Genomic DNA, 24,192 nt, shown 5'->3' with positions numbered 1-24,192 from the left:
TGACTGTACGGAGACCAGGAGGCATAAATGCTTTTCATTCAGACACGCTGCTGTGGGCTTCAAGTGACTGTTTCTGTATCATCAACAACTGCATTTTTTTGGCACTTCCACGCTGATTCTACTTTTGGTTGGAATCTCAAGCATGATAATTCTATACAGGGATTTATCTGAACTCATGCCCTCGAAGCAGATCGATCTCTACGACTGTGCAAAAGCTGTCATCAGTTTGGATTATCGTCTATGGTGCATTATCATTGCGGAGTCATGGAGGAGCCCTGCAACAGATGGTATGGCCCCCACAGAGCCCTGTCCTCAACATCGTGATGGTGGTCTGGGGTCGGGATGCCATACCGTTCATCGCTGCATATCAGATAAACTATTAATTGCATTTTTATAGCATCCTCTCCATCTGCAGTCATAGAATAGTACAACAGTAAAACACTCGGACTGACTGATTTGATTTGAAACTCAAATAAAGTGTTGGCACTAAAAAGCTGGCTGCTGACATGTAGAAAAGTTTAATTTACATGTTCACAAGCGTGAACTTTTTCTTGCAGTTTTATCTTAAAACAGTAGCATGTAAACGTCCCATTGTGGATCAGTGGTATCTACAGGTTAGCAGTTGAACCAGAACAGCAGTTTGTACAGTCTTATTTGCATTGTGCACTTTATGCCCGTCAGCGCTGGGCTGGGCATTAACTGGCTACTCCGGCCATTTTGAGCAGCAGTGAAATTGAAGAGATTCCTGCGTCCTCTCTCTCACTTTCTGTGTTTGTCCCCGTGTGATGCAGCTGTTGTTGTTCTGTGGTCATCACCCTATAAATACAGCAGCTGACTGATGGAGCCTGCAGCAGCTGTCTGCTGCCCCATGACACATACTGTACACACAGATTCAAATGTTCACAAACACATGCAGCGTTTGTTGTTTGCAGCGTTTGGAGGACTTCTGAGTTACTGCAACACATTTCACCTGATGTTTTGGTCACAATAATCTTAATTTACAGCATGATGGGATGAAATCCATCACGTCAGTTTCCAGCTTAACAAAGAACTTTTTTGACTCTTGAAAAATCAGGTCCTTGAGTTGGAAATTTCACAACTTTTGCTTAATGAAATTTGTGACACGTGCTGGCGAAAGCAGCAGATCTGTTGAATCAGAGAAAATAAATTGTCAACAGGAGGGAGGGACAGTGAACCGCAGCTATTCCCTGCTCTGTCTGCCCCACACGACAGCAGAGAGTGGCAGTGAAACAATGATGCTGAGGATCCCAGATTTATCCTCTCTATTCAGCGCTACAGCAGCTGCACAGACATAAGGAGAGGAATCATTACAGTGAGCCGAGGCCTGTTAATAGGCCCGCGACATGGGGGGCCAGACAGCTCTGCAGAGGCCCCATGAGAAGGGAGGTCAGGGGTCAAGAACGAGGGCAAGGTGTGGGAGGAGTGTTTGAGACAGGAGGAGCAGGATGGGGAGGGAGAGGGGGAGGACTAATGTCAATTAAACTCTGTGTCATATATTTTTCTCCCCCCGTTACTGCTGTTTTTCACAGTAATGGATTTTTTTTCCTGGTTTGTGCTTTGATGTCACTGTAACCAGGCTGTAACTGTAACCATGACAGCAACGCTGGTACTGCATCTAAGAACTGCTGTCTGAGCAGCTTTTACAAAATGTAGCCTCCCAAATAACCCTGTTAATTTCTGTGTTGACACGTCTCCCAAACAGACTTGCTGTAACATCATGTTGTGTGGGATGCATGGTAAAGATGGGGAAAGGTGAGCATGTCAACACGATGCTTACGCGGATAGAGGTGGAGGATTTGTAGTGAACGTACGATGGATGTGTGCAGTTAGTTGACTACACGATGAGGCATTGCTGCTTTTGCTAACAGGTTCAATACTGTAACACAACACATTTCTTTCTGTCTGCAAATTCCTACTACACAGCAACACAGGTACGTCCATCGTACGGCCCTGGTGGTTCTTATCTAACATACAGTATCATCATATTGACTAGAAATGGGCTAAAATGTCATTTTTGAATACCATAATTTCATGACAGTTACATTCAATTCATAGCCACAAAACTTGAATATTTTTATTATATATTACGACGCCTTAATGTCGCCTGGCAACCACCTAATAATAGACTAAAATGACATTTATATAGTAGAGCCGGACCTAAGCATCGGCGATGACCCACAAAAATGGGCTGATCCTGATTTACCTGTTAATGACCTTTGACTTAAGTTTGCCAACAGCACAAACACTCCAAACACACTCAGCTACTACTAGCTTTATTAATGTTATAGAGCCATTTAACTCTTCTGAGATGTTGTTGAGGAAAGTGTATATTTGTAATATTTGTATAAGGTGTAAACGGAGCTTGATTGCAGCCATTTAAAGCAGTGTGCTTCTGCAATACTGAGAAAAAAAAAGAAAAACAAACAAAACACCTGGATCACCACGATCACCAAAGAGCAACATAATAAAAACAACACCATCACAATAAACTAGCTAACAATAGATAACAGTAGATACTTTTTTAATTTCACCTGTTGAGAAAGAAAAAATAAAACAAGCTGAAGAAAACGAGAGTAATACAATAAACAACATCACAATGATACAGTGGGGCAAAAAAGTATTTAGTCAGCCACTGATTGTGCAAGTTCCCCCACCTAAAATGATGACAGAGGTCAGTAATTTGCACCAGAGGTACACTTCAACTGTGAGAGACAGAATGTGAAAAAAAAATCCATGAATCCACATGGTAGGATTTGTAAAGAATTTATTCGTAAATCAGGGTGGAAAATAAGTATTTGGTCAATAACAAAAATACAACTCAATACTTTGTAACATAACCTTTGTTGGCAATAACAGAGGTCAAACGTTTACTATAGGTCTTTACCAGGTTTGCACACACAGTAGCTGGTATTTTGGCCCATTCCTCCATGCAGATCTTCTCGAGAGCAGTGATGTTTTGGGGCTGTCGCCGAGCAACACGGACTTTCAACTCCCGCCACAGATTTTCTATGGGGTTGAGGTCTGGAGACTGGCTAGGCCACTCCAGGACTTTCAAATGCTTCTTACGGAGCCACTCCTTTGTTGCCCGGGCGGTGTGTTTTGGATCATTGTCATGTTGGAAGACCCAGCCTCGTTTCATCTTCAAAGTTCTCACTGATGGAAGGAGGTTTTGGCTCAAAATCTCACGATACATGGCCCCATTCATTCTGTCCTTAACACGGATCAGTCGTCCTGTCCCCTTGGCAGAAAAACAGCCCCATAGCATGATGTTTCCACCCCCATGCTTCACAGTAGGTATGGTGTTCTTGGGATGCAACTCAGTATTCTTCTTCCTCCAAACACGACGAGTTGAGTTTATACCAAAAAGTTCTACTTTGGTTTCATCTGACCACATGACATTCTCCCAATCCTCTGCTGTATCATCCATGTGCTCTCTGGCAAACTTCAGACGGGCCTGGACATGCACTGGCTTCAGCAGCGGAACACGTCTGGCACTGCGGGATTTGATTCCCTGCCATTGTAGTGTGTTACTGATGGTGACCTTTGTTACTGTGGTCCCAGCTCTCTGCAGGTCATTCACCAGGTCCCCCCGTGTGGTTCTGGGATCTTTGCTCACCGTTCTCATGATCATTTTGACCCCACGGGATGAGATCTTGCGTGGAGCCCCAGATCGAGGGAGATTATCAGTGGTCTTGTATGTCTTCCATTTTCTGATGATTGCTCCCACAGTTGATTTTTTCACACCAAGCTGCTTGCCTATTGTAGATTCACTCTTCCCAGTCTGGTGCAGGTCTACAATACTTTTCCTGGTGTCCTTCGAAAGCTCTTTGGTCTTGGCCATGGCGGAGTTTGGAGTCTGACTGTTTGAGGCTGTGGACAGGTGTCTTTTATACAGATGATGAGTTCAAACAGGTGCCATTCATACAGGTAACGAGTGGGGGACAGAAAAGCTTCTTACAGAAGACGTTACAGTTCTGTGAGAGCCAGAGATTTTCCTTGTTTGAGGTGACCAAATACTTATTTTCCACCCTGATTTACGGATAAATTCTTTACAAATCCTACCATGTGGATTCATGGATTTTTTTTTCACATTCTGTCTCTCACAGTTGAAGTGTACCTCTGGTGCAAATTACTGACCTCTGTCATCATTTTAAGTGGGGGAACTTGCACAATCGGTGGCTGACTAAATACTTTTTTGCCCCACTGTATATGGCAATATGACAGTAAATAATAAATATTAAACATTATTGTGCAGCACATAAGATCAACAGCGCACAGTGTGCTTTGAGGTAGGAGCCAAAAAGGGTGTAGTTTGTGGGTGTGATCACCAGTGTGTACACCTGTGAGCATGGATGCGCTTGTTTTTTGTTTTTTTAAAAGGTTCCTTCATGTAATGATCTGCTAGAGGGTGTGGGGGGGCCACAGCCCCGTCCTCCAGGGCATGAAGCAGGTATGGAGGAGATCAAAACTCCAGACATCCAGAGGCCCCCAGAACACAAGAGACCAAGGAAGACCAACAGAGGGGCAGCCGCGCCACTGTCCCAGAAAGAGCTGAGGAGAGTCCCAGATGAGGGCTCACTCAGCAGCCGTGGAGCAGAAGCCAGGGGGAGTTGCAGTGACGCGCCCGTGAGCTCCGCCGGCAGCCAGCCGTGCCTGAGTGACCGAGCCCCAGGCCGAGAGGCCGGGGGCACCCCACCCCCGAAGGGGCCCAAGTGAGCCCCAGGCTCCAGGCCCCAATAAGCGGCCGCCAAGGAGTGAGCCGGTGTGTACCTGGACGCCCATCCCCGGACACAAAGAACCACCAACGCACCGATGTCTGAGGGAGTCCGCCACCGGTAGGGGAAGTGGTGGTGGGTGGAGATAGGCCTCCAAACCTTGGAGGGCCTGAGATGTCCCCAGAGAGGTGGCGTCTGATACCCAACCTGACATATAGACACAGACATACAGGCACACACAGATACAAACATCCATTCCCACCCTCATGCTCTCATATGCACTTACTCCACACTCAACCAACGTGGAGACAGACATAGAGAGACACTGTACACACGATTACACTCCCCAAGCATACTCTAGGTTCAAGGTTCTTTATTTGTCACATGCATAGTTATACAAGTATAACACACAGTGAAATGTAGCCTGACACGCTCCTCGACATGTGCAAAAATTGGGGGGGGGGTGTAGAGGAAGAACATTATATATATATATACATACATATAGTATATGCCCCGGGTCTAGGTACCCTTGCCCCTGGAGGGGGAAACTGCACCCAGACCCAGGTGGTGTTACCCTTTTCCCTGCGGTGGGGAGAAGCAGACCGCCCCGACTCCGCAGTAGCAGGGAGGCCCCACATTCCAGACCCCAGTCGGACGGCCAACTTCTCCTCCTAGCCCCCCCGCTCCAGCAGGCCGCAGAGAACGGGGGGTGAAGACTCCAAACCTCCCTCCGCCCGCTCATATGTAGTGTTGATGCATGTGTGTTCTAAGGTGCATTTAAAACCCAGGAGGGCATGGAGCTACCTGCCAGAGAGCAGCAGGTAAAGCTGACCCCAGTAGGCACCCCCATACTCCGCAACCCGCCAGGGAAAGGGGGTCCGGGCCCATCCGGACCGGGGCCCAGTACAGCAGCGCCCACCCGATCCCACGATCCCACCTCAGAGAAAACTGCACCCACCCCGTCATCCACTCATCTTCCAGACTACGCAAGACAATAGATGCCCAGGCTGAGATCTTCCTCCACCTCTCCTGTATCTCCCCCTCCTGCATAGTGAGTTCCTGAAGAGAGGAGAGCTCCTGCAAGATGTAACAACCTCCCCCACCAGTTGAAGAGCCCCCCCAGGTGGCTCGATGCACCGGCGGCACCCTGCGCCAGGACTAGGCCCCCATACACCCACCCGCCCACAACCCCGGCAACACACCAACCAGGACCCAAGCCCCCGAGGCCCAGCCAGGGCCCCAGCCCAGAGATGGAGCGCCCCCAGAACCTCACGCCCGTCCCAGACCCACCCAGGGGCAGCCAGGCTACCAGGTCAGTAACCCACGTCCATCAGCACAGACCCTCCCCTAGCCCCGCTGCACGCAGCCATGAGGAAACCGTCACCTAAGAGCAACAGAGCCCTTAATAGGCCATGACCGCTACCCCGGGTTGAGCCCTCCAAGGTAGATGCTCCTGGGGAACCCCCCGACGCCCTAAGCCTGTCCCTACCCCCACACCAATCACAACAGCGAAGGTGGAACTAAACTATGACCCCCCACCCCCACTAGGTGATGCAGCTGTTCAAAGGAGCCCAGAGCAATTGATCTGATGTGGTGGCAGAGGCTGTATCAAGACTAATGTAAACTAATAGATAATTTCTATATTGGTTAGAATTAAGATTATTTTTATTTTTCCAGTTCATGAGGACTGTTTTCTTGGCTATGCATAGGGCAGTGAAAACCATATGGGCGATATTCTTTTCTGAAGTGACATTATCTAAGCTGCCCAACAAACACACTAAGGGGGAAGTTGGAATGTTACATTTCAGACACTTCGATAAGTCTTCACATATCTCGCGCCAAAACTTCTGAACTGGTGGACAGAACCAAAGAGCGTGGATATAATTGTCCGGTGAATTGGTTTGGCAGTGTGAGCAGTTGTTGGTAGACGTAAAGCCCATCTTGAACATCCGATGACCTGTATAGTGCACTCTATGTAATATTTTGTATTGAATTAATTGAAGACTGGGATTTCTAATTAGATGAAAGGTTTTTAAGCAAATCTGAGACCAGAAGTTTTGGTCTAAGTTAACTGATAAATCCGCTTCCCATTTTGCAATAGGAAGCAGGGACGTGCAGAGAGGGTTAAAGGGGCGGGTGCTCAAAGTTAAAAAGGGGCACATTGAACCATGCTGAATAACAACAACAAACATTCATCAAGAATCTAATATGGGAAGGGCAGGGCTGTGTTGATCTGAGACTGTAGACATTAAAAAGTCCACAGGAGAGATGGTAGCTGATTAAACAAGTGTCATGAGATAATAACAAAATGCAAAGATTGGTGACAGCGCTTGGAACCATAAGGCAACGAAAAACTGTGACATAAACTCGGCTCTGCCTGTGAATCACTCTTTGCTTCTCTTTTCCTTCCTTCCCATCATTTCATATATCACTCTCCACTTGCTGTCTATCTGAGAACAAGGCACAACTTGCTATTGCAATAAACTATAATCTAATTATCCACACCTAACAACTCTTGCACTTAATCTATAATAAAATGATGACAGAAAAATGTTATAGCCCTGCCTTTAGTAGCCTCACACAGCTCCTGCTGTTTCCTCCTCATGTCCTTACCAGGCATGTCTGGACAATGTTATATCCTGAGTAATATTTTTTTTAAAAATCCATCTAAATAAAACACACACATGCACGCACACACAGTGACATGTTAGACCTTCTTCAGAATACTGTATATACTATGGGCATCAGTGTGCTGATCCAGAATCCTTACATTATTATTTATTACTAGAGCTACAATAATAAAGCAATGAGGAGGGGGAAGTAATAAATATGAAATAATGTCATTATGATGATTCCATTTGTTTCACTATCCACTCTGTGCAGGGCAAAGCTTATTACATTTTTAAACTGTAGAGATACAATCATTTTACTGCTATAAAATCCAAATTTTGTCTTATTTAAAATATAAATCTAATATAATCTGCTTCTTAATGTATGTTTTTTAAAATACAGCTTGTGTTTTTTAATATATTATAATTATAATAATTATTATGTGGACATGCATATTAGATCGTTTTTTAGTGAAATATAATCCCTCCAGAAAGGCAGGAAATGCCCAGAAACTTACTTTAAAACTAAATATGTTCCCTAAAACGGTGACAGAGCTACAGACCCATGACAGCCTTACACAGGTAGCCAGCAGCTATGACCAGCACTACCTGTGCAGTTAATAAAAGGACAGGTAATGTTTGTCGCGCTGTTGCACACACAGCACGCTCGTTTGTTTCAGTTCGTCAGTTGCAACAAGACAGCTTACCAACGTGTACGTAATAAGCTAATACTCCTGTGTGCTACACACTACAGTGTACGCTGTACACCTACTTACTGGTTTTGTCGTATCAGTCTGTGTCTCTGAGTTAACTTGTGTTTCTCCTACAGCTCCGGACCGCTAAAAATGCGCGTGCTCTTTGTGAGCTCGTTCCCGGCTCGTAACCAGCGCGTTCTGCCGTCGAGGGCGATCATTGGTTAAATGTGATCATGTGACTGATGCAAGCCAGATCCTTTTATTTAGCAAAACTATGATTAATAGTTAAATATTATTGTTGAGGGGCACAGACAAGACTCCGCACGCACACACACATAAAAAATAAATAAATAAATAAAAAAAATTTAAAAGTTGCCTCAACAAAAGGGCACTTTGGGCACTCATCAGGAAAGGGGCGGGTGCTCAAGCCCCTCTAGCCCCCCCCTGCACGTCCCTGAAAGGAAGTGATATTGATTCATCTGTTTTAGAAAGCATTCTGTATATTTTGGATAGTAATTTGGGGGTTTTAAGAGTAAGAAATTGAACCACACTTGGTGGTGTTTGTACAGTGGGGCAAAAAAGTATTTAGTCAGCCACCGATTGTGCAAGTTCCCCCACCTAAAATGATGACAGAGGTCAGTAATTTGCACCAGAGGTACACTTCAACTGTGAGAGACAGAATGTGAAAAAAAAATCCATGAATCCACATGGTAGGATTTGTAAAGAATTTATTCGTAAATCAGGGTGGAAAATAAGTATTTGGTCAATAACAAAAATACAACTCAATACTTTGTAACATAACCTTTGTTGGCAATAACAGAGGTCAAACGTTTACTATAGGTCTTTACCAGGTTTGCACACACAGTAGCTGGTATTTTGGCCCATTCCTCCATGCAGATCTTCTCGAGAGCAGTGATGTTTTGGGGCTGTCGCCGAGCAACACGGACTTTCAACTCCCGCCACAGATTTCCTATGGGGTTGAGGTCTGGAGACTGACTAGGCCACTCCAGGACTTTCAAATGCTTCTTACGGAGCCACTCCTTTGTTGCCCGGGCGGTGTGTTTTGGATCATTGTCATGTTGGAAGACCCAGCCTTGTTTCATCTTCAAAGTTCTCACTGATGGAAGGAGGCTTTGGCTCAAAATCTCACGATACATGGCCCCATTCATTCTGTCCTTAACACGGATCAGTCGTCCTGTCCCCTTGGCAGAAAAACAGCCCCATAGCATGATGTTTCCACCCCCATGCTTCACAGTAGGTATGGTGTTCTTGGGATGCAACTCAGTATTCTTCTTCCTCCAAACACGACGAGTTGAGTTTATACCAAAAAGTTCTACTTTGGTTTCATCTGACCACATGACATTCTCCCAATCCTCTGCTGTATCATCCATGTGCTCTCTGGCAAACTTCAGACGGGCCTGGACATGCACTGGCTTCAGCAGCGGAACACGTCTGGCACTGCGGGATTTGATTCCCTGCCGTTGTAGTGTGTTACTGATGGTGACCTTTGTTACTTTGGTCCCAGCTCTCTGCAGGTCATTCACCAGGTCCCCCCGTGTGGTTCTGGGATCTTTGCTCACCGTTCTCATGATCATTTTGACCCCACGGGATGAGATCTTGCGTGGAGCCCCAGATCGAGGGAGATTATCAGTGGTCTTGTATGTCTTCCATTTTCTGATGATTGCTCCCACAGTTGATTTTTTCACACCAAGCTGCTTGCCTATTGTAGATTCACTCTTCCCAGTCTGGTGCAGGTCTACAATACTTTTCCTGGTGTCCTTCGAAAGCTCTTTGGTCTTGGCCATGGCGGAGTTTGGAGTCTGACTGTTTGAGGCTGTGGACAGGTGTCTTTTATACAGATGATGAGTTCAAACAGGTGCCATTCATACAGGTAACGAGTGGGGGACAGAAAAGCTTCTTACAGAAGACGTTACAGGTCTGTGAGAGCCAGAGATTTTCCTTGTTTGAGGTGACCAAATACTTATTTTCCACCCTGATTTACGAATAAATTCTTTACAAATCCTACCATGTGGATTCATGGATTTTTTTTTCACATTCTGTCTCTCATAGTTGAAGTGTACCTCTGGTGCAAATTACTGACCTCTGTCATCATTTTAAGTGGGGGAACTTGCACAATCGATGGCTGACTAAATACTTTTTTGCCCCACTGTAGTTCAACTTGACCCGGTTTAAATTTCTTTTTTACTATGGATTTAATTTGTTGATATTCTAAAAGTCTTTTCTTGTTGATCCCATATTGTGTAACTAGTCTGTCAAATGAAATAAATTCTGTTCCTTCTAGTATATGTTCTAAATATTTGATTCCTTTACCACTGCAATCTGAAATGTTTATCATATTATTGTTTTGTAATATGTCAGGGTTGTTCCAGATAGGTGTACGTTTGCATGGGATTAATGAAGACGCCGTCAATTTTAGAAACTCCCACCATGCTGTCAGAGAAGAGCTGATGTTGACGCTTTTGAAGCATTCATGCCGTTGGAGATCTGAACCAATCTTGTGGCGGTTTAGTTGGGATCATTGAGAATAAATAATTTATTTTTGGTAAGACCATCATTTTTATAGCGGCAACCCTTCCCATAAGTGTTATGGGTTAACATTTCCATCTAGCCAGATCGCCTTCTACCTTCTTTGGGATATGGTTTAATTTAGTTAGATCTGCAAGCTTGGGAGAAACATTAATACCTAAATATTTTATATTTCCTGATTGCAGTGGTGTAGAAGAGGAATTATGGAAGGAGCAATTAATCGGTAGAACTGTAGATTTTGACCAGTTAATTGAGTAATCTGATATTCTTGCAAGAGAGTTTATCAATTCAATCACCCCGGAGATATTGGTTTGTGAGTTTTGGAGAAAAAGTAACACATCATCCGCATAAAGGCTGATTTTATGTTCCACATTCTTGCATTTTATGCCCTTAATTACTGAATTCTGTCTAATTGCTGCTGCTAGTGGTTCAATAAAAATTGCAAACAGTGAAGGGGAGAGTGGGCATCCCTGCCTGGTGCCCCTCAAGAGACAGAAGCTGGAGGATGTCTGGTCATTACCAGACATCCTCCAGCTTCTGTCTCTTGTTCTGACACAAGCTGTTGGGGAATTATATAATATTTTTAACCAGTTTATGAAAGAGGATCCAAAACCAAATTTGTTTTAAGTTGCAAATAGAAATTTCCAGTTAACTCTGTCACATGCTTTTTCTGCGTCTAAAGAAAATATTGTAGTTTCAAGGTTTTTACTGTATGAGTAGTCTATCAAATTAAGTAATCTATGTGTATTTGTTGATGAGTGCCTACCTTTTATGAAACCAGTTTGGTCAGGATGAATTAAGAGGGGGGTTATTTTCTCCAATCTCTTTGAGAGAGCTTTGCAGATTATTTTAAGGTCTACATTTATAAGGGATATTGGACGATAGCTTGAGGGATATACAGGGTCTTTGCCTGGTTTTAGCAAGAGATTAATGTTTGCAGAATTCATATTTGATCAAAGTCTGCCCTTTTCTTTGATTTCCAACAACGTTCTGTAGAAAACTGGTGCTAGAATCGTCCAGAATTCTTTGTAGAATTCTGCAGGAAAGCCGTCTGGACCTGGAGCCTTATTATTGGGCATACTTATCAGGGCTTCCTGGAGTTCACCTGGTGTCAGTGGCGAATCCAGTGCCATTACTTGAGTGTCCAATAATTTTGGAAGAGTTATGTTGTCCAAAAACTGATCAATTTCCTTTTTAGATGGTTTATTTATGGTGAATACAATGTTTTATAGAAATCCCTATTTGTTTCGGGTCATATACTGTGTTCCCAGATGAATCTTGAACAGCACATATAGTTGTTTTTTCTTTATTTATTTTTTGGCTGGTTTGCTAATTGACCGGATTTATTACCATGTTCATAATTTTGTAGGCGTAGTCTTTGTAATAAGAATTCTGTTTTTTTTTTAAATCAATTATCTCATTTAATTCTAGTTTTGTTTTGCGTATTTTGTTCAATGTTTCCTGATCTTGGTGGGACGCGTAGGCTTCTTCTAGTTTTTTTTTTTCTTTTTATGTGATGAGAAAGAAATTATTTTACCTCTCATCACAGCTTTCCCTGCTTCCCATAGAACAGATGCTGATGTTCCAGGAGTGTCATTATAGTCTAAATATGAAGTCTTTTTTAAAATATTTAATAAAGTCTTCATCTTTGTGTTCAGAGAGTGCACTGAAAAAAACGTGAAAGAATGAGGGATCATCAACATTTGGACCATATACACTTGCAATACATAGCTTTTTATCAAGTATAGATAGTTTAATGATTAAGAATCTGCCCTCTGGATCTATAACTGTATCGAGTACTGTGAAATAATTTTTTTTATGTATTAAAATTGCTACTCCCCTTTGTCTAGAATTATAACAAGCTGAGAACACATTAGGAAACTCAGGTGTTTTAAGTTCATTGGAACTTTTAAGAGGTCTGTGGGTCTCTTGTAAAAGGACAACATCTGCCTGTAGTTTTTTGAGTTGATTAAATATTTTTAACCTCTTTTCTCTGGAGCCAGCTCCATTTACATTCCATGTAACAAACCTTAGTGTGCCCATAGATGTCTGTGTATAACTAGGGGTGTACGCTGTGTGTGTCGCTTAGACAGGTAGAGAGAATACGTCACTTGTTTGTAAATAAAGAGAGGGAGCGAGAGAAAAAATGTGTGGCGAGATGCTCCCTGAGTTTGACTATGTGTTTGCATATTTCCTAATATGAGTAGGCTTGGCTTTAGTGTGTGTATCCTATAGGTCTGTGTGCGCTGTCTGACTGATGTAAATGTGCTGCCGTTGAGCGCATGATCATGCATGATCGTGCTGTGCCTATGTGTCGAAATAAAGGATGTTGTTTGTGGATGAGTGTGGAAGCAGGTGATAGAAGCAGTGAAAGAAATAAAGAAAGGAACCAAGGACAGGGGTGAGCAGCATAAAACCAAGAGGGGGGGAAAGAGAGGGAAAAAAAAAACGAGAAGAAAAAAACCCCAAAACAAAACGTAAACATTCCAATTAAATCACTGACGGAGAGTGACGGTGTTAATTCTGCTATGATATTACACTTAAGATGCGATTTGATACTGGTAAGTTAAACAGATGTTAATGCAAGTTAGTGTGAGTGGATAGGGAAATGGTGCAGCTGATTCTTATCTGGTGTGAGGTTAATACAGCCACGGTGTGGTGCCGGGGTCGCGGTGAAGCTGTCCGTCCACGTACAGCCGGTCCACAGCGATGACAGCGCGGGAGCCCTTCTGGATGAAGCCGCGTCGGATTGAGAAGAGGACCCTGCGTCGTTCCAGGATCTCTTTGGGGAACTGGTTGTTCACGCTGAAGTCCTTTTAATTCTCTGCCGCGGCTTTTCACCTGTTCCTTTTGTTTGAAGTGGCCGAATTTGGCCACATTAGGACGTGGTCTCCCGGTCGCAGCCCGCATTGGGCCGATGCGATGCAGTCTATTATATTTTAATTACTGATGAAATTCAAATTTCTCTCAAACACAAAAGCTACAGTATATTTTTACAGATGATATTTAACCTGATTTTTTAAGTTGGGCTCAGCTTCAAACTTTGATGCGGGTCATCACATCGCCAGACGTCTTAGCAGGGTGTTGCTAACACTAGCAGTAGCACCACAGGCTCTTCTATGACTTTGGTTTCATATTGCACAGGTCAAGCTGCTCTTCATTTATTTTGCTATGTTCTGTATAAAATCTGTTTCCAATGCAAACTGCTGTAGAACTATAAAACTAGTTGTCAGTTATTGTAGGGTCTAGCCTACAGCACACCGTAGAGCAGGGCTATATGACCAAAAATATTTATCACGATATACATTTGAAAATATGCGATAACGATATAACTGACGATATAATTAACACTAAAAAAAATACTTTACAACTCCACAACTTTATTAGTGCAAAAAAACCCATCAATGTATTTTCACTTAAACAAGCAGCTGTTTTTTATGTGCATTAAAGATATATAAAAATTTAACAGTGCAAATGCAAATTCCTTGCTGACAGTTTAAACCAGGGGTCACAACCTTTAACGGTGTGTTCACACCGAACGCGATGGACGCGAATAGAGCGTCAGGTTTACATGTAAAGTCAATGGAAAGGCGCGATGACGCGCGATTGCGGGTCCCGCGAAAATTCGGAAGCAGATTTGCGTCGCGAAAACGCCAAAACGCGTGAAACGCGCGTCAGTGTAGCGCGTCTGGCGCGTTTGACTCGCGAATAAAACCACGCGCGTGAGTTTTTGTGTTGCATTTTGTGCATACGCGCGTTTCGCGTCTACCGCTCGAGTTGGAAAAATCTGAACTCCAGCGTCAAATCGCGCCGCGACAACCAATCAGCAGCCTGGTGACGTGGCTGTTACCTAGGTCAAAGGGGCAGATCCAGCCAAAGCCTTTCATACTTCAATGGAGGGGAAGGCTAATCAATGCGGTAGCAAACAACTCGGAGCTGTACAACACCAGCTGCTTTCAGTACCGAGACAGGAATAAAAAGGACCGAGCTTGGAGGAAGATATGTGAAGAGATCGGGCAACCTGGTAAGTTCATTCATTTCTCTTTTGAAAGTTTTCACTGACCCGGGGAAGCCACACAAAAGCTAGCAAGCCACCGCTATTTTCCCACTGACGTACAAATACCGTTCTGCTTTTAGGCATGTTATCATTTAGGAATATATTTTATTGTTTATTAATAAACAGCACACAGTGGTCCCGCTGTTCATCCGTCACTGCTTTGCTTTTTCGCTGATTTTTTATTGCACAGTACAGCATTGCATTCTGCAGCCTGATTGACAAATCTCCTGCGCTTGCCAAATTTATCACGTTTGGTTTTGATAACCATCGCGTCCAATAGAAAAAACAGCACAAAAACACCCATAACTATGAGCCTCATTCGGAAATAGACACCTGCACCGTGAGGGAAAAAGGCGCACGAAAGTGGCAGGCAGATGAAGACAAACCGCGGCATAATAATACTTTTACGTTTTGCAATCTACAAAGGTTTGCACTTTGAGAATCAATTGTGAGAACTGTGACCAGGGGCTAGTTATTCTGAGAACCCCTAAAATAAATGAGGGACCACTGTCTACTCTACGATTATTATATCCAACCTGTTAACATTTAATACTGTATTGATAGAACCAACTGATTCTGCAGCAGAGCATCCCCAGTCCCTGAGCTCCTGCTGCTGCACCCACAGATATGTACAGCAAGCACTGATACCTTTTTAGTCGGTGGGATTGCCTTGTGATCACCTTTACTAAATATCTACAACCAATCTGATTATATCCTGTTATTGTTTTTTTTTTTTTCAATGTTGAAATTAAAATCTAGTAGCAGCCTTCTCATTTCTTTGTGTTTTGTGCTGTTTTACAGGCCCACAGAGGAGGACGGCTCCGAGGCGGATGAGGGACGGGTCCCAGGACGGTCCATCGGCGGTGGAGCTGGCCATCCTGGAGTCCCTGAAGAGGCCACACCAGTCTCCAATGGAGCATTTCCTCCTCAGCCTTGTTCCTGCTCTGGAGAGCAGCTGGTCCTTTTTATTCCTGTCTCTCTGTAAATTCTTATATTTTATATATTTATGTTTAATGTTTTTGTGTGTGAGAATTTTAATATTATTTCAAATAAATGTTTATAATGACTAATGTCTCAGTTCTACTACACAGCAAATGTTGGCACACGACTTGACACATGTAGAATTTATTTCATATTATACTAATGACAAAATATACTGATACAGTGGGATGCAGAAGTTTGGGCAACCTTGTTAATAGACATTATTTTCCTGTATAAATCGTTGGTTGTTACAATAAAAAATGTCAGTTAAATATCATACAGGAGACACACACAGTGATATTTGAGAAGTGAAAAGAAGTTTACTGGATTTACAGAAAGTGTGCAATAATTATTTAAACAAAATCAAGCAGGTGCATCAATTTGGGCACCACAAAAAAGAAATGAAATGAATATTTAGTGTATATCAATGTGTGTGTCTCCTATATGATATATGGGGTGCCTTTGTCTGGACATGCTTCCCATCCAGAGCTGCACAGCACAGAGGAAAGTTCCAGCGCTCCTGGAATCCCTCTGTGATGGAGCGCCAGTCTCCAGGTGAAGGCACAGCCATGAAGTCGTCCACTAGACAGTCCCAGATGGACGTCGCTGCCTTGGGGGTGATCTGGCTCACCGTGGACACACCGACTCTGAAACTGAACGCGATGGTCCTGAAGGAGTCCCCGGTGACAAGGAACCTGGACAAAATTGTTCAAAATCAGTATTATGTGTACTGCAGTTACAAAATACATTATTCAAATTCCAAAATACTTTTGTGATGTCAGATTTAAATCACAAAACATGAATCTTACATAAAACCTTTTGTAATTATAAGGATAATTACAAAATGTATATTAGATAATATCTAAAACAGTTGTGTTTTGTTTTAACTTTAACATATCATAATTTGATTGGTAGCAACTTTTGCCACTACAGTGAGCCAATCACTCATAATTCCTAAACATGTCAATCAGGTAGGAATGAAGTAAGACATTAATAGAAATAAAGAGTTGTATGTTGACATGTAGCCCTTTCCTTGCTTAAATCATTAATATTTTTGAAAAATTAATCTGTGATAAGACATAGCTTATCAAGATAGAACCATGTAACTAAAGATGAACCAAACTGTTCACAGTTTTATCTAACTCTGTTTTAATAAAGGCTGTGACCCCTGCTATAGAGTCTGACAGCTGCAGGGATTATATACAAACATTCAACTATCCCAGAATTAAACCAGGTCTAAATAAAAAGGAGTGAGTATCACTACAAAGGTTAACTCAGTGGTCCTAATGCTACAGTTTGATATCAGCAAACACCGAGCGCATACATTGATGTGACACCACAGCCATGCTATCATTCAAACACTGATAACAGCATAAATCGAATTAAATCGGGACTTGATGAGAGCTTCTGAGTATCACTAGAAATATTATAAACAGTCGTCTTTGTACCACAGTTTGCTTTCAGTAAACACCGACAGCATTCACTGTTAGCATAGCACATCCATGTTAGCAGTGTATAACTGGATGGATTAGCATATTAGCACAGATATCAATAAAGGACTACCGTATTAAATAGTTTTACTAACCTCAGGCAGACGGACAGGCGCTCTGCAGGTGGGATTGAGCGCCTGTAGTTGGTGTCTAGGCGGGCGATGCTGGGACCGACGAGGGAAAGCAGGTCCTCAAACTGGCCGACGGTGATAGCGCTGGAATCGGCCGTCATCCAGGCGCAGCTCCTGGAGCAAGTGGTGAAACTCACCAAACTGCTCATGCCTCTGGAGGACCTGATGGACCCAGGTACGGCGAGGACGTCTTTTACGCTGCTGCTCTGCTCTCCACAGTACATAGAGAAGGGAGACTCTCTCTTCAAGCGCTAGCTCGATAGCTGCCATCTTGCAAAGATACCGGTCTGGCACAACTCCCTCCCACATTCCTCCCACATTTCCGGTTCACGCGCGTCAAAATATGATATTTTGACGCGCGATGGATTTTTCTTGGACACGCGTTGAGACGCGAATGTACACGCGTCAAATTAGGGGCGTTTGGGGCGTTTTATTCGCGTCCATCGCGTTCGGTGTGAACACACCGTAAGACCCAAAGAGCCATTTCCACGCGAACAAAAACACTGGGAGCCGCAAATACTTTCTGACATCTAAAATGAAGATAACACTGCATATATTGTTTTTTACCTTTATGCTTTGTGTGAACAACTAAGGTGTGTTGCTTATGAAATTCATGAAGTGTACAGAGAAAATTACATTTTATTTATGTAATTAACACATTTTGAACTCTTAAAGAAATATAACAAAAGCAAAGATGCCCAGCTGAACTAAAATGATCCAGCAAACAAAAACTGTTGTCAGCCGCCCCCCTTATATCACCTTTGAGCTTTTGGAGCTTTGACCTGACTTTTAAAAAATAACTGGAAAAAAGCTCTATGCTGCTAAAAAAAGAAAAATAGATATTTGCAAAATTCTGCCTAAATGTGTATTTTACCAGTTTAATGTGTGTGGCGGGGCGTGGTCTGCAGCGCCGCTGCAGGGGAGGTGGACGCACCTGAGCGGCACCCGCAATCACGCCTCGCCGCCTTAAGGTCTGTGCTCTTGTGTTGGTGTGTGTCGGGCTGTGAGCTGAAAAGCTACAGCCGGCTGTGTGAAAAGTGGTCAATAAAGAGATGCTGAAAAGCGTGTTCATGGAAACATCGTTGGGTCTGCCGTGATATGTTTACAACGGGATTTCTGCTCCTGAACCTCTGTGCACAGCGTCTGCAGGTCGGGGCTGTACGAAGTCACTTTCATCTGTACAGGACTGTAAGCTGTCGTCTGTGAGGCGTGAGCGCTGTTTGTTTTTAACATAGTTCACGGTGGAGCTGCTGACATAATGTGGATCCCAAGATCCATAATTGGCCTACCTGGGGTTAAGTCTCGATAAATGCACGGTGTTTTGGCGGGTACACCGGCTTCTGCGAGTGTGATGCTTATTTTGAGCGATCAAAAACTAATAGAATATAATTTTATATTTATATTTCAACATCACAATAAGCTTCCAATTTAGAACTACAAGTTAAAAACAAACTAACATAAATAAAATACAATTCAGCTAAATACTTCTAATTTATTTCCCCAAACCACGCGGAGCCGCACTATAAGGACTAAAGAGCCGCATGCGGCTCTGGAGCTGCAGGTTGCCGACCCCTGGTTTAACCAAAAGGCATTTCCAGTGTAAACTGGCCGACATATCCTCAGCATAACCATGTATAATATCCACAAAACTTAAAAAGAGGTTATACACACACAGTACGGTAATATTATGTTGAAGCACAGTATGTGCTCCGCGAGGCTCCGCCTACGACAGCCGTAATGCTCCGACAATCCATCAAGCGGTGCGGTTTCGTAGCTTAGCAAAGTCGTACTGAAACATCTGACAGATTTTCGAGCGCCGTGCACATAAAATCGTTTCGAGGTCAGTAAACACAACCAGAGTTCATACATAAGGCACACGGGATTATAAGGGGCTCTGTCGACTTTCAGAAATATCAAAGGATTGATTTTAAGTGGTGGCTGTAGCTCAGGTGGCAGAGCAGGTCAGCCACTAATCAGAAGGTCGGTGGTTCGATCCCAGGCTGCCTCCTGGCTGCATGCAAAATATCCTTGGGCAAGATACTAACCCCATGTTCACCTACTGGTGGTGGTCAGAGGGCCCGGTGGCGCCAGTGTCCGGCAGCCTCGCCTCTGTCAGTGCGCCCCAGGGCAGCTGTGGCTACAACGTAGCTTGCCTGTGTGTGGGTGAATGACTGAATGTAGTGTAAAGCACTTTGAGGTCCTTAGGGACTAAGTAAAGCGCTATACAAATGCAGGCCATTTAAGTGCGCCGTATTTTCCAAACAACACGGTAATAACGACGGCCCGCTAGCATGCGCTACCAAAAATAGTGCTTTGTTGTGTATCTGACGGACGAAAGCTAAACCAGTTCCACACCACTGGAGTTGCAGCATTTTTACAAACCAGTTCCGGTTCATCTGTTTCATTCGACGATCCGCTTTCGCCCTTCTCATTCTCTGTCGCCGCCATGCTTTTTCCACCATGCGCATATGAAAACAAAGGCACTGCGCATGTGCGTTTTACCCATATTCTATCGTGATATTTAATTTTCTTATCATTGCCCAACATTACACCGGTATAACTGTGAACGGTATGATATGGCCCAGCCCTAAGCACACAGCACCTTGAGGTGATTGTTGTTGTGATTTGGTGCTGTGTAAATAAAGCTGACTTGAATCATGGTTTTAATGCTGTCCACAGACACATCATATCTCATTAAGCACACGTGAGGTTTACAGCCTTTGGTTTGTTGGTAACATGATGTCTGTCTCATCATGGATGAGAGGAATTGTTTTCTCACAAGCTTAACTATTCCCGCACATCCTTACCTTGGAAACGTACTGGCTATCTAACTGGGTTTTCACCAGCATTCCAAAGCCCACAGTCTAGATGACGCACTCTTTCTAACATTCAGCAGTGCAACTTAAACTGTAAATATGAAAGGATTAAAAATAAAGCGGCTCTATGGATCATAAAAAGATTAAGTCCTACCAAGAGTTGCATAAGGAGAAGAGCAAGTGGCAGCTGCATAGAGCTCTAGCAGCTACCGAGTCATACTCTCAATCACAAAAAACCTGCAGTTTAGTCCTTTGCAGTAATATTGCTCCACATGTAGCTGGTTCACTTTAATCCACTCTATAATCACACATACTACATCACACATCACAGCTCCAGAGATCAAGGTCAGAGTGGGGCTGGATTGCTTCGAACTGAGTGGATTATTGGTCATTTCTATTTAAATCTGCAAACCATGTTGTGGGGACTACAGTTTATACTGAGACAATCCCAGAGTGAGTAATAAACGTCTCACCCAGGATGTAGAATATTTGTAAAGTTGGAAAAAGAATGAAATATTTTTACATGATCTGGAAACCAGATCTATTTACCCAGACAGGCGGGGAGGCCTGTTTGCTGCTATTTAAGGGGAATTTGATGAGCAAGTAACAATGAGGAAAATGTGATATAACATGCACCAATACAGGTAGAAATGCTGGCGTCCAGCCATCGTTTGCTGAAGGCTTTGACACTTACAGCTATAGAGAATCTCAGGTTTTGTTAGCAGTAGTAACTGGATCCTTCTGTTATATGAGAGCTTTGAGAAACTCTTTTTAGTTTAGCTCGATATATTGTGTAATATCAGAAATGATAGACTGATTTCATCACCTTTTTGTAACTTTTTAATAGCATTAATCCATTTTCAAGCTCGACTGAGAGACTCTGAAGGTAAATAAGATTTTGGTGATTAATGTCTGTTTTTTAATAGCATAAATTGAGATGAACTATATTCCAGAGTTTCTGTGATGAACTCCTGAGCTCTGCGGCCGTAGGTAGAAGTCCACACAGGTGATGTGGTCGCTGCATGTACGACTACATGCCTGTTACTTTGGTGAAGGAGAGCGCAGCACCTAACCTGTAACTTCCAGCTATCTATGTGCTAATTCTGAGTTCTAATGTTTGACAAAGAAATTTAGATACCCGGAACAAAACTGACTTGCTTTCATTTTCACACCAAACTCTTGTTTTGCCCTGTTTTAAATTGGGCAATCTTTACATTAGTGACCCATCTCAGTTAGTTTAGTCCAACTGGAGCCAGGATCATGGAGTGGCTGTCAACACCATCCATGTGAACGTGAGCCTACTGAAGGATCTTTGGGAAAGACAAAGACTGCATCTTTCTTTTCATTAGTCTTCCTGTCATGATGGTGTCCTGAGGCCTGGACATCCCACTTTCAGGCTGTGGATCCTCCAGAGTCCAGCGGTTGATCCTGAGACTGATTTCTGGCAAAAAAAAATGTACAGGAAATCTCCGGTAGGACACGTAACACCCACAAATGCACGATGAGGTTGATGAAAAATCCCAATTGTGAGATTTCAGACATAATGGAGCAGCTGCAGCGACTGCAGAGAGTTCATTTTGATCCATTTGACTGTGGCCTGCTGTTTGTATCATCTCTGTGACATTGATATGCCCCAGAATATTTTTGTGTGAGGCTCCATATTTTCATTCCATCTCTACCTGTTTGTCATAATTCATAGCAATGTGTGAGAAATTTTAGGCCTGTAGTTATGGCCTACAAGTACTGACAACATTGTCTCTTTGTGCATCACTGAGTTAACGTGCCAGCGTGAATTAGAAGTGAACCGGACATTTTTTCCCTCCTGGTCTCGATCAAATGAGCTGAGCTGTAAATGTAAAAACACTTCATAGCGGCGGTCAGGTGTCCTTGGTTTTGTTCTCCAGTGTCTTTCTTGTTGCTAAAATGCATGTTTTTCAGAGCGCTTTCATGCATCTGCAGCCTCTGCGGCCTCATTTTGTGTGTGCATGTGTTATCCGAGCTTCTTCTTGACCTTCACAAAGTAATGCCTGCTCGCCGCACTCACAGCTCCTTTGTGAGAGTCTGAACGTTCTCTCCTGCAGAGGAGAGGTGGAGTGCTACGCATGGCCTGCAGACATTTTGGGGCAGAACATGATTGGCAAGGAAAAAGTGCAGTTTGTGCTCACGTGCACGTGTGTCTCTCCCACTGGTCCCGGCCGTCTGAAGGTCACACCATCCCCACGCTCAGCGTCGTGGAGAGCTGCCAACGCTGATGGCTGCTGCTGCTGCTGCTGCACTGTGTCTGGCACATGCTTCCCCCACTGCAGGGCATTGATTAAGTGGCACAGCTATGCCTCACCTGCTGGAACCAGCCAATACCAATACAGCAGAGAGTCCAGCCAGCCAATAGGAGAGCAGGGAGAGATTTGGAGAGGCTGGAGACAAACTGACATCCAGCAGACAAACAGTTTTCCCTTTTTTCATCTTTCGGATGAAAAAACAAAGAGTGATGGAGGAGGAGGAAAAAATAAGTGGTAAGGTTGGAGAAAAGGGGGAATAAAATATTGAAAAAGGACTAAGACCGAAGGGTAATGACAAAGGACCAGATGGATGATGGAGAAATGAGGGACAATGGGCGTGAAGGAGGGAGATGTTAAAAGAGGGGGAGATGGGAAGAAGGTAAAAACTGCTTTTGAAATAGAGCCGGGGACGCACAGATATGAGGGAAACTTTGTGATCACACACACACACACACACACACACACACACACACACACACACACACACACACACACATAAATATTTTCAGTCTTTTCAGGGTGCTTTAATGAAGCTGTCAAGATGAAAAATGAGCTAGTCAAATCTAATAACACGAGAAGTTAAGAAGCAAACTTTTCATGCAGAACTGTGGAGAAAAGAGGATTCTGTGCTGATGAGTGCGAGCAGAGGAGACGTGCAGTATTCGTCAGCTGAATCATTGATCGAATAAAACAGCTTCTGCTCAACATGGATTGATTTCCTGTCTGAACCATCAGACACGGTTTGAAGTCACTCAGTCTGCTCGAGTCATTTACATGTAGAGATTAAATCAAAGAAGGTGAAATTGCAAAAATGAAATGCTTTTTTGTTGTAGCAGTGAAACACTGAAGGGAAATTCTACACTTGGGTTTGGGGATTATATGCGGACAGTTCCTGAGACGATCCCGTCTCAGTCCGTGGTCTGAAGTCATCTAAGTAAGTAATACTTAATGTAAAGTAACTGTGTGAATTCAGTGTTTTCCATACCACTAAGCAACAAAAACTGGAAAAGCTGATTTTTCCTTCCTGAGATGAAATATTTTGTGCTGTATGACTGTCATCATCATCATCAGCTCCAGTCTAAGAAGCAGAGTTGGACTTCTTTTGGCCAAACTTTCCAGAGGGGAAACATTGTTAGCCACGATATTTTCTTTGGTAGTGCACATATAGACACATTACAACTCATTACTTCATTAACTTGAACATACATAAGATTCTGCATAATCAGAGGCTTCCCTCACATCTGCACTTGGGATGCTACCATAATAATGGCTGACTGCAGCAGCATAGAAGAATGTATCTCACTTCTTTTTTTTTAACAGTAAAGCTTCAAGTCTGGGAAATATTCAGGAATCCTTGGCTCCTCCCCCTTGGTTCCTCCCCCTTGGCTCTCTTGGTTGCTAGGCAAAACTCAGTTGTGAATTGTTGCTGAAGGTTGCTGACAGTCACTGTGACATCAATTGCTTAAGTCCTGTCACACCCACTGTGGTTGCAGTGGGTTGCTTGATGAAATTGTTTGAATATATGCATATTTTATATATACACATATATATAAACATATATATAAACATATATATATATATATATATATATATATATATATATATATATATATAGGGGTGCAACGATACACAAAATTCATGGTTCGGTTCGGTTCGATACTTTGGTGTCACGGTTCGATATTTTTTCGATTTTGACAGCGAATGCGCACCTGCGGACCACTTATATGCAGCCCTGGTTATTTAACTCATCATATCGCAGCCACAGAAATTCTTTTGTCCATGAAACCATAAAGCTGCACTTTCTTTTTGCCTTATAGTCTGATTTGTCATAACTTTTCCGTTTTGTGGTAA

At 43.3% G+C, this 24,192-nt stretch overlaps 1 protein-coding gene and 1 long non-coding RNA gene across 4 annotated transcripts in view; one reads left to right on the top strand and one right to left on the bottom strand.

The window, feature by feature from the left end:
• Positions 1-24,192, top strand: part of LOC143422004 (uncharacterized) — a 119,896-nt gene that overhangs the window by 37,167 nt on the left and 58,537 nt on the right. The window lies entirely within an intron of this gene.
• Positions 15,754-17,697, bottom strand: LOC143422003 (uncharacterized). Its single transcript, XM_076892088.1, has 2 exons — positions 17,211-17,697; positions 15,754-16,320 (listed from the first exon to the last, which is right to left on the bottom strand). Exons 1-2 carry the CDS (start codon positions 17,468-17,470, stop codon positions 16,050-16,052), a joined length of 531 nt encoding a protein of 176 aa, XP_076748203.1. The 5' UTR covers positions 17,471-17,697; the 3' UTR covers positions 15,754-16,049.

Source organism: Maylandia zebra, linkage group LG14 (genome assembly GCF_041146795.1).
Source record: "Maylandia zebra isolate NMK-2024a linkage group LG14, Mzebra_GT3a, whole genome shotgun sequence".
Taxonomy (NCBI): Eukaryota; Metazoa; Chordata; class Actinopteri; order Cichliformes; family Cichlidae; genus Maylandia; species Maylandia zebra.
The sequence above is the reverse complement of the archived record's forward strand: the minus strand, read 5'-3'. Positions and strand labels throughout refer to the sequence as shown.

Bases quoted from the DNA above. Each gene is read 5' to 3' on its own strand.
- LOC143422003 (XM_076892088.1), bottom strand. From the start codon at position 17,470: ATGTACTGTGGAGAGCAGAGCAGCAGCGTAAAAGACGTCCTCGCCGTA. The intron at 16,321-17,210 runs GTTAGTAAAACT...AATTTTGTCCAG, and splicing joins CGCCTGTCCGTCTGCCTGAG to GTTCCTTGTCACCGGGGACT.